Below are 14,324 nucleotides of genomic sequence, written 5' to 3' on the forward strand. Positions count from 1 at the left end.
TATGACTGACCCTGTAAAACAACACCTATCATATTACTATGACTGACCCTGTAAAACAACACCTATCATACTACTATGACTGACCCTGTAAAACAACACCTATCATACTACTATGACTGACCCTGTAAAACAACACCTATCATACTACTATGACTGACCCTGTAAAACAACACCTATCATACTACTATGACTGACCCTGTAAAACACCTATCATATTACTATGACTGACCCTGTAAAACAACACCTATCATACTACTATGACTGACCCTGTAAAACAACACCTATCATACTACTATGACTGACCCTGTAAAACAACACCTATCATACTACTATGACTGACCCTGTAAAACAACACATTTCACTACACCTGTGACAATATATATATATTTTGTGACACCATGGGCCGTGCCATTGAGGCATTCTTCTCTTTGAAGTTGTCCATTTTCTTCACGATTGGCTGACCACTCCTGATGACCCAGTTGGACACGACTCCAAAAGAGTCACCAGGAGCGATCAGCCAATGAAGTTGAAAGCCCCACCCAGTTTAGTCCCACCCAGTTTAATACATTTAAAATGGTGAAAGCCCTCAATGGCGCTGCCCACTGAGGAGTGGAATGGAATGCACCTGGAACTCACTTCCTCTTGAAGACGTGCATTAAATTAAGAAAGCAGTTGAAGGGGGTTTGGATTGGGAGTGATGGTGGCTGGGGAAACATGGAGAGGCCAGAGAGAGCCATACTTGTAAATTGTGCTCAGGAGAAGAACGCTGCCTAATACGTCCTTTTTGGCCACTAGAGGCCCCTATCATCCTCTATGAGGAGTGCCCTCATTGCCCTTTCCATCATGGCCGCCTGGAGTGGCCTGCTTGCCGCTCATAACGCATGCGCAATGAGTACAAACAAATGTTTGAAAGAAATTCACCGCGAAACTGGTAAGTCAAGTAAGTTACAAGTGTTTTAACTATTGTTATTCTCCGACATTGGACCTTAACTGCAACGAGAAATTGCACCTCTAAACTATTCTACTAAATCGCCTTGTGTATAAAATGTTTTTTATTTGTATTTAAAAAGGTATTTCGCTAGCTGTTGTTGACAAAACAAACTCCATCCGTGTTTCGTGTAGGAGGTGCTCATGTTAGTCAGCTTTCAGATTGTATATCATTATATATTTAGCGGCTATGTCATTTTTCCCGTGTATGTCTTGATTAGCTGTCTGTCTCTGTTTCCTAGTTAAAATGATGAAGCCTGTCCGGGGATCTGAACGCGCCTCCTCCAAGGCACCGAAAGGCAAGAAGACAGGCGAGAAGCCAAATAAACCCGGTATAAAGACACGTCAACGGAGAGGATCTCAGGTGAGATTTAAACCTCTGAGAGGATACGGTTCTCCTTTTTGATTTTCATCACCTCATTCTGTCTGCGTGTCCCCTCCTCTTCAGGAGGAGCCCCAGCCAGGAACCAGCAGCCAGATCCCTCAGCCAAAACCACAGAAGAAGAAGAAGAAAGGTGGCACAGTTGCAAGTCCCAGGAAGCTGAAAGGTCAGGAGAAGTGGAAACCGCTGACCAAGGCCTCCATTACGGCTCTAGACAACATACTGGGACTGTCTATACTGTGAGTAACATCCTCCATCATGGTTTAGACTGGGCCGGTCTATACTGTAACGTCCTCCATTACGGCTCTAGACAACATACTGGGACTGTCTATACTGTAACATCCTCCATTATGGTTCTTGACTGGGCCGGTCTATACTGTAACATCCTCCATTATGGTTCTTGACTGGGCCGGTCTATACTGTAACATCCTCCATTATGGTTCTTGACTGGGCCGGTCTATACTGTAACATCCTCCATTATGGTTCTTGACTGGGCCGGTCTATACTGTAACATCCTCCATTATGGTTCTTGACTGGGCCGGTCTATACTGTAACATCCTCCATCATGGTTCTTGACTGGGCCGGTCTATACTGTAACGTCCTCCATCCTGGTTCTTGACTGGGCCGGTCTATACTGTAACATCCTCCATTATGGTTCTTGACTGGGCCGGTCTATACTGTAACATCCTCCATTATGGTTCTTGACTGGAGAACAGGGGCGCTGTAATGGCCACTGGCCCATCTGTCTAGGAGAACCGAGGCCCTGTAATGGCCACTGGTCCATCTGTCTAGGAGAACAGAGGCGCTGTAATGACCACTGGCCCATCTGTCTAGGAGAACCGAGGCCCTGTAATGGCCACTGGTCCATCTGTCTAGGAGAACCGAGGCCCTGTAATGGCCACTGGTCCATCTGTCTAGGAGAACCGAGGCCCTGTAATGGCCACTGGTCCATCTGTCTAGGAGAACAGAGGCCCTGTAATGGCCACTGGTCCATCTGTCTAGGAGAACAGAGGCGCTGTAATGACCACTGGTCCATCTGTCTAGGAGAACCGAGGCCCTGTAATGGCCACTGGTCCATCTGTCTAGGAGAACAGAGGCGCTGTAATGGCCCCTGGCCCATCTGTCTAGGAGAACAGAGGCCCTGTAATGGCCACTGGCCTATCGGTGAACTGACTCTTGAATACCCCTGGTTTAAGGGTTTCACTGGGTTGTTGTTACTAACTTATTCATGTGTAACCCTCGCTCTGTTTCTCCCTCTGTCCTTCCTCTCTCCTTTCCTCGCTCCCTCAGGTCTGTTCTGGCCGGAAGACGGACTAACAAAGAGGAATCGCAGAAACATCTGAACATTGTGAAAAACAGGTGAGAGAACAGAACTCTGTGTAGGACTGGAGACAGTGGACCTGCTATGATCAGTGTCGCCGAGCCCTGTACTGAGGGCGGCAGGGTAGCCTAGTGGTTAGAGCGTTGGACTAGTAACTGGAAGGTTGCGAGTTCAAACCCCCGAGCTGACAAGGTACAAATCTGTCGTTCTGCCCCTGAACAGGCAGTTAACCCACTGTTCCTAGGGCCGTCATTGAAAATAAGATTTTTGTTCTTAACTGACTTGTCTGGTTAAATAAAGGTAAAATAAAAATAAAAAATAGATGCACTTATGTCACCCAAAATACTGGATTATTTTCATATACAGGACCAGTCAAAAGATTGGACACACCACCAGAGTTTCTCTTTATTTTTACTATTTTCTACATTGTAGAATAACAGTGAAGACATCAACACTATGAAATAACACATATGGGGTCATGTAGTAACCAGAAAAGTATTAAACAAATCAAAATCTATTTTATATTTGAGATTCTTCCACGTAGCCACCCTTTGCCTTGATGACAGCTTTGGACACTCTTGGCATTCTCTCATCCAGCTTCACCTGTAATGCTTTTCCAACAGTCTTGAAGGAGTTCCCACATATGCTGAGCACTTGTTGACTGCTTTTCCTTCACTCTGCGGTCCAACTCATCCCAAACCATCTCAATTGGGTTGAGGTCGGGCGATTGTGGAGGCCAGGTTATCTGATGCAGCACTACATTACTCTACTTCTTGGTCAAATAGTCCTTACACAGCCTGGAGGTGTGTTTTAGGTCATTGTCCTGTTGAGAAACGAATGAAAGTCCCACTAAGCGCAAACCAGATGGGATGGCGTATCGCTGCAGTATGCTGTGGTAGCCATGCTAGTTAAGTATGACTTGAATTCAAAATAAATCACGGACAGTGTCACCAGCAAAGCGCCATCACACCTCCTCCTCCATGCTTCACGGTGGGAACCACACACCACCACACCTCCTCCTCCATGCTTCACGGTGGGAACCACACATGCGGAGATCATCTGTTCACCATCACACCTCCTCCTCCGTTCTTCACGGTGGGAACCACACACCACCACACCACCTCCTCCATGCTTCACGATGGGAAACGCACATGTGGAGATCATCCGTTCACCTACTCTGCATCTCACAAAGACACGAACGGTTGGAACCAAAAATCTCTTAATTTGGACTCATGAGACCAAAGGACAGATTTCCATCGGTCTTATGTCCATTGCTCGTGTTTCGGTGTCCTTTAGTAGTGGTTTCTGTGCAGCAACAGTCTTCTCTGAACAAATCGTTTTATGTCACATGCGCCGAATACAACAGGTGTAGAACACAGGCTGGTCGGTGTGCTGGGTTACACAGGCTAGTCGGTGTGCTGGGGTACGCAGGCTAGTCGGTGTGCTGGGGTACGCAGGCTGGTCGGCGTGCTGGGGTACGCGGGCTGGTCGGCGTGCTGGGGTACGCGGGCTGGTCGGAGTGCTGGGGTACGCGGGCTGGTCGGCGTGCTGGGGTACGCGGGCTGGTCGGCGGGCTGGGGTACGCGGGCTGGTCGGCGGGCTGGGGTACGCGGGCTGGTCGGCGCGCTGGGGTACGCGGGCTGGTCGGCGCACTGGGGTACGCGGGCTGGTCGGCGCGCTGGGGTACGCGGGCTGGTCGGCGTGCTGGGGTACAGTCTGTGACGTGGATGGCTTGAGTCTGACATTTTTTGGGGGCCTTCCTCTGACACCGCCTGGTATGGAGGTCCTGGATGTCAGGAAGCTTGGCCCCGGTGATGTCCTGGGCCGTAAGCACTACCCTCTCTATAGCGCCTCACGGTCAGATGCGGAGCAGCTGTCCTACCAGGGGGTGATGCAACCGGTCAGGATGCTCTCGACGGTGCAACTGTAGAACGATTTGAGCATCATGCAACATATTTTCAGTCTCCTGTAGGGGAAAAGGTGTCGTCGTGCCCTCTTCACGACTGTCTTGGTGTGTTTGGACCATGATAGGTCGTTGGTGATGTGGACGACAAGGAACTTGACCCGCTCCACTACAGTCCCGTCGATGTTAATGGGGCCTGTTCAGCCCTGTTGATGTTAATGGGGGCCTGTTGATGTTAATGGGGGCCCTCTGTTCAGTCCTGTTGATGTTAATGGGGGCCCTCTGTTCAGCCCTGTTGATGTTAATGGGGGCCCTCTGTTCAGCCCTGTTGATGTTAATGGGGGCCCTCTGTTCAGTCCTGTTGATGTTAATGGGGGCCCTCTGTTCAGCCCTGTTGATGTTAATGGGGGCCCTCTGTCCAGTCCTGTTGATGTTAATGGGGGCCCTCTGTTCAGCCCTGTTGATGTTAATGGGGGCCTGTTGATGTTAATGGGGGCCCTCTGTCCAGTCCTGTTGATGTTAATGGGGGCCCTCTGTTCAGTCCTGTTGATGTTAATGGGGGCCTGTTGATGTTAATGGGGGCCCTCTGTCCAGTCCTGTTGATGTTAATGGGGGCCTGTTGATGTTAATGGGGGCCTGTTGATGTTAATGGGGGCCCTCTGTTCAGTCCTGTTGATGTTAATGGGGGCCTGTTGATGTTTAATGGGGGCCCTCTGTTCAGTCCTGTTGATGTTAATGGGGGCCCTCTGTTCAGCCCTGTTGATGTTAATGGGGGCCCTCTGTTCAGCCCTGTTGATGTTAATGGGGGGCCTCTGTTCAGCCCTGTTGATGTTAATGGGGGGCCTCTGTTCAGCCCTGTTGATGTTAATGGGGGCCCTCTGTTCAGCCCTGTTGATGTTAATGGGGGCCCTCTGTTCAGTCCTGTTGATGTTAATGGGGGCCTGTTGATGTTAATGGGGGCCTGTTGATGTTAATGGGGGCCCTCTGTTCAGTCCTGTTGATGTTAATGGGGGCCCTCTGTTCAGCCCTGTTGATGTTAATGGGGGCCCTCTGTTCAGTCCTGTTGATGTTAATGGGGGCCCTCTGTTCAGTGCTGTTGATGTTAATGGGGGGCCTCTGTTCAGCCCTGTTGATGTTAATGGGGGCCCTCTGTTCAGTCCTGTTGATGTTAATGGGGGCCCTCTGTTCAGCCCTGTTGATGTTAATGGGGGCCCTCTGTTCAGCCCTGTTGATGTTAATGGGGGCCCTCTGTTCAGCCCTGTTGATGTTAATGGGGGCCCTCTGTTCAGCCCTGTTGATGTTAATGGGGGCCCTCTGTTCAGCCCTGTTGATGTTAATGGGGGCCCTCTGTTCAGCCCTGTTGATGTTAATGGGGGCCCTCTGTTCAGCCCTGTTGATGTTAATGGGGGCCCTCTGTTCAGCCCTGTTGATGTTAATGGGGGCCCTCTGTTCAGCCCTGTTGATGTTAATGGGGGCCCTCTGTTCAGTCCTGTTGATGTTAATGGGGGCCTGTTCAGCCCTGTTGATGTTAATGGGGGCCCTCTGTTCAGTCCTGTTGATGTTAATGGGGGCCCTCTGTTCAGCCCTGTTGATGTTAATGGGGGCCCTCTGTTCAGCCCTGTTGATGTTAATGGGGGCCCTCTGTTCAGCCCTGTTGATGTTAATGGGGGCCCTCTGTTCAGTCCTGTTGATGTTAATGGGGGCCTGTTGATGTTAATGGGGGCCCTCTGTTCAGTCCTGTTGATGTTAATGGGGGCCTGTTGATGTTAATGGGGGCCCTCTGTTCAGCCCTGTTGATGTTAATGGGGGCCCTCTGTTCAGCCCTGTTGATGTTAATGGGGGCCCTCTGTTCAGCCCTGTTGATGTTAATGGGGGCCCTCTGTTCAGCCCTGTTGATGTTAATGGGGGCCCTCTGTTCAGTCCTGTTGATGTTAATGGGGGCCTGTTGATGTTAATGGGGGCCTGTTGATGTTAATGGGGGCCCTCTGTTCAGCCCTGTTGACGTTAATGGGGGCCCTCTGTTCAGCCCTGTTGATGTTAATGGGGGCCTGTTGATGTTAATGGGGCCTGTTCAGTCCTGTTGATGTTAATGGGGGCCCTCTGTTCAGCCCTGTTGATGTTAATGGGGGCCCTCTGTTCAGCCCTGTTGATGTTAATGGGGGCCCTCTGTTCAGTCCTGTTGATGTTAATGGGGGCCCTCTGTTCAGCCCTGTTGATGTTAATGGGGGCCCTCTGTTCAGTCCTGTTGATGTTAATGGGGGCCCTCTGTTCAGTCCTGTTGATGTTAATGGGGGCCCTCTGTTCAGTCCTGGTGATGTTAATGGGGGCCCTCTGTTCAGTCCTGTTGATGTTAATGGGGGCCTGTTGATGTTAATGGGGGCCTGTTGATGTTAATGGGGGCCCTCTGTTCAGCCCTGTTGATGTTAATGGGGGCCCTCTGTTCAGTCCTGTTGATGTTAATGGGGGCCCTCTGTTCAGTCCTGTTGATGTTAATGGGGGCCCTCTGTTCAGTCCTGTTGATGTTAATGGGGGCCCTCTGTTCAGTCCTGTTGATGTTAATGGGGGCCTGTTGATGTTAATGGGGGCCCTCTGTTCAGCCCTCTCTTCCTGCAGTCCACGATCAGCTCCTTTGTCTTGCTCACATTGAGAGGTTGTTGTCCTGGCAACACACGGCCAGGTCTGTGACCTCCTCCCTGTTGAGGATCAGCGTGGCAGGTAGCCTAGTGGTTAGAGGGTTGGGCCAGTAACCAAGAGGTTGTTGTCCTGGCACCTCACGGCCAGGTCTGTGACCTCCTCCCTGTTGAGGATCAGCGTGGCAGGTAGTCTAGTGGTTAGGGTGTTGGGCCAGTAACCAAGAGGTTGTTGTCCTGGCACCTCACGGCCAGGTCTGTGACCTCCCTGTTGAGGATCAGCGTGGCAGGTAGCCTAGTGGTTAGAGGGTTGGGCCAGTAACCAAGAGGTTGTTGTCCTGGCACCTCACGGCCAGGTCTGTGACCTCCTCCCTGTTGAGGGGCCTTAATGTTGAGGATCAGTGTGGCAGATGGGGTACTTGGTACTCTGAATACTTTCTGAATGCTCTGTGTATGTATATGTGTTGAGCCTACTGCAAGATGTCTTTCTTGGCTAACCACGCTGACTGCATTCTGGTTCCAGGTTCCTGTCTAAACTGGCTCAACTGTCAGTCCCAATTCAGAAACAGGAAATGAGTCATTCTTCCCGTCAACACCAGGAAGAGACTAGGAAGTCAGCCGTTGGCAAGAAGATCCTCAACAAGCTGGTGGTGAGACACTGGAAGGGGTGTGTGTGTGTGTTTAAATATATGTGTGTGTGTGGTTGTCGTCTGATGTTGCTCCTGTGTGTCCAGGCGCAGCTGGGTGCTGTGGTGGGCTCTCTAGAACAGCTAGAGAAGGAGTGTGTGTGTGGTTATCTCGTCTGATGTTGCTCCTGTGTGTCCAGGCGCAGCTGGGTGCTGTGGTGGGCTCTCTAGAACAGCTAGAGAAGGAGAGAGACTCCCTGGAGCACCAGTGTTTTAACCTCCGACAACTACTGGAGCAGCAGGAGGAGAGGAATCAGCAGGTAAGCCAGACCTGGGTACAAATACTACTTCAAATATCTCATAGGCCGTTCTGTAGGCCTTCCCCACAGCTGGGCCGTTCTGTAGGCCTTTCCCACAGCTGGGTCGTTCTGTAGAGGCCTTTCCCACAGCTGGGCCGTTCTGTAGAGGCCTTTCCCACAGCTGGGTCGTTCTGTTCTGTAGGCCTTCCCCACAGCTGGGTCGTTCTGTAGGCCTTCCCCACAGCTGGGTCGTTCTGTAGGCCTTCCCCACAGCTGGGTCGTTCTGTAGGCCTTCCCCACAGCTGGGTCGTTCTGTAGGCCTTTCCCACAGCTGGGTCGTTCTGTAGAGGCCTTTCCCACAGCTGGGCCGTTCTGTAGAGGCCTTTCCCACAGCTGGGTCGTTCTGTTCTGTAGGCCTTTCCCACAGCTGGGCCGTTCTGTAGAGGCCTTTCCCACAGCTGGGTCGTTCTGTTCTGTAGGCCTTTCCCACAGCTGGGTCGTTCTGTAGGCCTTTCCCACAGCTGGGTCGTTCTGTAGGCCTTTCCCACAGCTGGGTCGTTCTGTAGAGGCCTTTCCCACAGCTGGGTCGTTCTGTAGAGGCCTTCCCCACAGCTGGGTCGTTCTGTAGGCCTTTCCCACAGCTGGGTCGTTCTGTAGAGGCCTTTCCCACAGCTGGGTCGTTCTGTAGAGGCCTTCCCCACAGCTGGGTCGTTCTGTAGTCCTTTCCCACAGCTGGGCCGTTCTGTTCTGTAGGCCTTTCCCACAGCTGGGTCGTTCTGTAGAGGCCTTTCCCACAGCTGGGTCGTTCTGTAGAGGCCTTTCCCACAGCTGGGCCGTTCTGTAGAGGCCTTTCCCACAGCTGGGCCGTTCTGTAGGCCTTTCCCACAGCTGGGTCGTTCTGTAGAGGCCTTTCCCACAGCTGGGCCGTTCTGTAGAGGCCTTTCCCACAGCTGGGCCGTTCTGTAGAGGCCTTTCCCACAGCTGGGCCGTTCTGTAGAGGCCTTTCCCACAGCTGGGTCGTTCTGTTCTGTAGAGGCCTTTCCCACAGCTGGGCCGTTCTGTAGAGGCCTTTCCCACAGCTGGGCCGTTCTGTAGAGGCCTTTCCCACAGCTGGGCCGTTCTGTAGAGGCCTTTCCCACAGCTGGGTTGTTCTGTTCTGTAGGCCTTTCCCACAGCTGGGTCGTTCTGTTCTGTAGGCCTTTCCCACAGCTGGGTCGTTCTGTTCTGTAGGCCTTTCCCACAGCTGGGTCGTTCTGTTCTGTAGGCCTTTCCCACAGCTGGGTCGTTCTGTTCTGTAGGCCTTTCCCACAGCTGGGTCGTTCTGTTCTGTAGGCCTTTCCCACAGCTGGGTCGTTCTGTAGGCCTTTCCCACAGCTGGGCCGTTCTGTAGAGGCCTTTCCCACAGCTGGGCCGTTCTGTAGAGGCCTTTCCCACAGCTGGGTCGTTCTGTTCTGTAGGCCTTTCCCACAGCTGGGTCGTTCTGTTCTGTAGGCCTTTCCCACAGCTGGGTCGTTCTGTTCTGTAGGCCTTTCCCACAGGTTCTGTTCTGTAGAGGCCTTTCCCACAGCTGGGCCGTTCTGTAGAGGCCTTTCCCACAGCTGGGCCGTTCTGTAGAGGCCTTTCCCACAGCTGGGCCGTTCTGTTCTGTAGGCCTTTCCCACAGCTGGGCCGTTCTGTTCTGTAGGCCTTTCCCACAGCTGGGTCGTTCTGTTCTGTAGGCCTTTCCCACAGCTGGGCCGTTCTGTTCTGTAGGCCTTTCCCACAGCTGGGCCGTTCTGTTCTGTAGGCCTTTCCCACAGCTGGGCCGTTCTGTTCTGTAGGCCTTTCCCACAGCTGGGCCGTTCTGTAGAGGCCTTTCCCACAGCTGGGCCGTTCTGTAGAGGCCTTTCCCACAGCTGGGTCGTTCTGTTCTGTAGGCCTTTCCCACAGCTGGGCCGTTCTGTTCTGTAGGCCTTTCCCACAGCTGGGCCGTTCTGTAGAGGCCTTTCCCACAGCTGGGCCGTTCTGTTCTGTAGGCCTTTCCCACAGCTGGGCCGTTCTGTAGAGGCCTTTCCCACAGCTGGGCCGTTCTGTAGAGGCCTTTCCCACAGCTGGGTCGTTCTGTTCTGTAGGCCTTTCCCACAGCTGGGCCGTTCTGTTCTGTAGGCCTTTCCCACAGCTGGGCCGTTCTGTTCTGTAGGCCTTTCCCACAGCTGGGCCGTTCTGTAGAGGCCTTTCCCACAGCTGGGCCGTTCTGTAGAGGCCTTTCCCACAGCTGGGCCGTTCTGTAGAGGCCTTTCCCACAGCTGGGCCGTTCTGTAGAGGCCTTTCCCACAGCTGGGTCGTTCTGTTCTGTAGGCCTTTCCCACAGCTGGGCCGTTCTGTTCTGTAGGCCTTTCCCACAGCTGGGCCGTTCTGTTCTGTAGGCCTTTCCCACAGCTGGGCCGTTCTGTAGAGGCCTTTCCCACAGCTGGGCCGTTCTGTAGAGGCCTTTCCCACAGCTGGGCCGTTCTGTAGAGGCCTTTCCCACAGCTGGGCCGTTCTGTTCTGTAGGCCTTTCCCACAGCTGGGCCGTTCTGTAGAGGCCTTTCCCACAGCTGGGTCGTTCTGTATGCCTCCCTCCGCAGAGCTTCTCAGAAGGCCTACAATTGGTTTTGTAATAGAAGGACTAGAAAATAGGAACTAAGCCCATATTTGGGTATCTGGTCTGAGCATAGGCCTCTGGTCATTGTGACATTCATTGTTGGTTCTTTCATTGATACTGCAATATTTTCCCCAGGGCCCAAAAGCTCTGGTCAAAGGCTAATACACTATATAGGGAACAGGCCCTGGTCTAATGCACTATATAGGGAATAGGCCCTGGTCTAATACACTATATAGGGAACAGGCCCTGGTCTAATGCACTATATAGGGAATAGGCCCTGGTCTAATACACTATATAGGGAATAGGCCCTGGTCTAATGCACTATATGGGGAACAGGCCCTGGTCTAATGTACTATATAGGGAACAGGCCCTGGTCTAATACACTATGTAGGGAACAGGCCCTGGTCTAATACACTATATGGGGAACAGGCCCTGGTCTAATGCACTTTATGGGGAACAGGCCCTGGTCTAATACACTATATGGGGAACAGGCCCTGGTCTAATACACTATATGGGGAACAGGCCCTGGTCTAATACACTATATGGGGAACAGGCCCTGGTCTAATACACTATATAGGGAACAGGCCCTGGTCTAATACACTATATGGGGAACAGGCCCTGGTCTAATGCACTATATAGGGAACAGGCCCTGTTCTAATACACTATATGTTGAACAGGCCCTGGTCTAATACACTATATGGGGAACAGGCCCTGGTCTAATACACTATATAGGGAACAGGCCCTGGTCTAATGCACTATATGGGGAACAGGCCCTGGTCTAATACACTATATAGGGAACAGGCCCTGGTCTAATACACTATATGGGGAACAGGCCCTGGTCTAATACACTATATAGGGAACAGGCCCTGGTCTAATACACTATATAGGGAACAGGCCCTGGTCTAATGCACTATATAGGGAATAGGCCCTGGTCTAATGCACTATATAGGGAATAGGCCCTGGTCTAACTATATACAGGCCCTGGTCTAATGCACTATATGGGGAACAGGCCCTGGTCTAATACACTATATAGGGAACAGGCCCTGGTCTAATACACTATGTAGGGGACAGGCCCTGGTCTAATGCACTATATAGGGAACAGGCCCTGGTCTAATGCACTATATAGGGAACAGGCCCTGGTCTAATACACTATATGGGGAACAGGCCCTGGTCTAATACACTATATGGGGAACAGGCCCTGGTCTAATACACTATATGGGGAACAGGCCCTGGTCTAATACACTATATAGGGAACAGGCCCTGGTCTAATACACTATATAGGGAACAGGCCCTGGTCTAATACACTATATAGGGAACAGGCCCTGGTCTAATACACTATATAGGGAACAGGCCCTGGTCTAATACACTATATAGGGAACAGGCCCTGGTCTAATGCACTATATAGGGAACAGGCCCTGGTCTAATACACTATATAGGGAACAGGCCCTGGTCTAATGCACTATATAGGGAACAGGCCCAGGTCTAATGCACTATATAGGGAACAGGCCCTGGTCTAATGCACTATATAGGGAACAAGCACTGGTCTAATACACTATATGGGGAACAGGCCCTGGTCTAATACACTATATGGGGAACAGGCCCTGGTCTAATACACTATATGGGGAACAGGCCCTGGTCTAATACACTATATGGGGAACAGGCCCTGGTCTAATACACTATATGGGGAACAGGCCCTGGTCTAATACACTATATGGGGAACAGGCCCTGGTCTAATGCACTATATAGGGAACAGGCCCTGGTCTAATACACTATATGGGGAACAGGCCCTGGTCTAATACACTATATGGGGAACAGGCCCTGGTCTAATGCACTATATAGGGAACAGGCCCTGGTCTAATGCACTATATAGGGAACAGGCCCTGGTCTAATGCACTATATAGGGAACAGGCCCTGGTCTAATGCACTATATAGGGAACAGGCCCTGGTCTAATGCACTATATGGGGAATAGGCCCTGGTCTAATGCACTATATGGGGAACAGGCCCTGGTCTAATGCACTATATAGGGAACAGGCCCTGGTCTAATGCACTATATAGGGAACAGGCCCTGGTCTAATACACTATATAGGGAACAGGCCCTGGTCTAATACACTATATGGGGAACAGGCCCTGGTCTAATACACTATATAGGGAACAGGCCCTGGTCTAATACACTATATGGGGAACAGGCCCTGGTCTAATGCACTATATAGGGAACAGGCCCTGGTCAAAGGTCATTTCAGTCTTCTGTTTGTGCTTCTGTTTATGTCTCCTTCTCCCCCTCTTCCTCTTCCCCTCCTCTTCTCCCTCTTCTCTTCCCTCTCCTCCCCCCTACTCTCTCCTCTCCTCTCTCCTCCCCCTACTCTCTCCTCTCTCCCCTCCCCTCCCTCCTCTCCTCCCCCTACTCCCTCCCTCCTCCCCCTACTCCCTCCTCCTCCTCCCCCTACTCTCTCCTCTCTCCCCCCCTCCTCTCCTCCCCTCCTCCTCTCCCCCCTCCTCTCTCTCCTCCCCCTACTCTCTCCTCTCTCCCCCCCTACTCTCTCCTCTCTCCCCCCCTACTCTCTCCCTCTCCTCCCCCTACTCTCCTCCCCCTACTCTCCTCCCCCTACTCTCCTCCCCCCCTACTCTCCTCCCCCTACTCTCTACTCTCTCTCCTCTCCTCCCCCTACTCCTCTCTCCCTCTCCTCCCCCTCCTCTTCTCCATGTTGTTTCAGATCCTCCAGTTGTCAGAACAAGGAGTCCTGCGTCTCCCCCCTGTACCTCAGCGCAAAGACAGACCCTTACAGGTCAGCGAGCAAGCTATCACACACACACACCCCCACACACACCCACACACACACACACACACACACACACACACACACACACACACACACACACACACACACACACACACACACACACACACACACACACACACACACACACACACACACACACACACGGTTTTCCATGCATGTTGTTAACCATGAACAGTTCTAGTGACAGCCTCAGGTTTTCATAGCTGTGGTTTTATTGCAGCTGTGATCTGAGTTCTGTGGAAGAGGAAGTGGCACATCTACGACATTCTGCTGACTCTTTCAGGGAAGATTGTTTTCCATTTAAGACCACTCAGAACAACCTGGAGGTCTATGACAGAAACACTACCGGTTAAGTTTGGGATCACTTAGAAATGTTTTTGAAAGAAAACCACTTTACCCCTCCATTAAAATAACATCAAGTTGATCAGAAATACAGTGTAGACATTGTTAATGTTGTAAATGACTATTGTAGCTGGAAAAGGCTGATTTTAAATGGAATATCTACATAGGCGAACAGAGGCCCATTATCAGCATCCATCACTCCTGTGTTCCAATGGGCACGTTGTGTTAGCTAATCCAAGTACAGAGGCCCATTATCAGCAACCATCACTCCTGTGTTCCAATGGGCACGTTGTGTTAGCTAATCCAAGTACAGAGGCCCATTATCAGCAACCATCACTCCTGTGTTCCAATGGGCACGTTGTGTTAGCTAATCCAAGTACAGAGGCCCATTATCAGCATCCATCACTCCTGT

At 51.6% G+C, this 14,324-nt stretch overlaps 1 protein-coding gene across 6 annotated transcripts; it reads left to right on the top strand.

The window, feature by feature from the left end:
* Nucleotides 1-590: 590 nt before the first annotated feature.
* Nucleotides 591-13,555, top strand: LOC124028504 (centromere protein Q-like; the record flags this gene model as incomplete). Of its 6 annotated transcripts, none has more annotated exon segments than XM_046340545.1 (7): nucleotides 591-940; nucleotides 1,230-1,351; nucleotides 1,436-1,608; nucleotides 2,660-2,728; nucleotides 7,747-7,873; nucleotides 8,050-8,169; nucleotides 13,484-13,555. In XM_046340545.1, coding segments are annotated over 7 exon segments (810 nt in total), but the record flags the coding sequence as incomplete, so codon positions are not given.
* Between the last annotated feature and the right edge of the window lie 769 nt (nucleotides 13,556-14,324).

The sequence above is a fragment of the Oncorhynchus gorbuscha genome, unplaced genomic scaffold (genome assembly GCF_021184085.1).
Source record: "Oncorhynchus gorbuscha isolate QuinsamMale2020 ecotype Even-year unplaced genomic scaffold, OgorEven_v1.0 Un_scaffold_4312, whole genome shotgun sequence".
Lineage (NCBI taxonomy): Eukaryota > Metazoa > Chordata > Actinopteri > Salmoniformes > Salmonidae > Oncorhynchus > Oncorhynchus gorbuscha.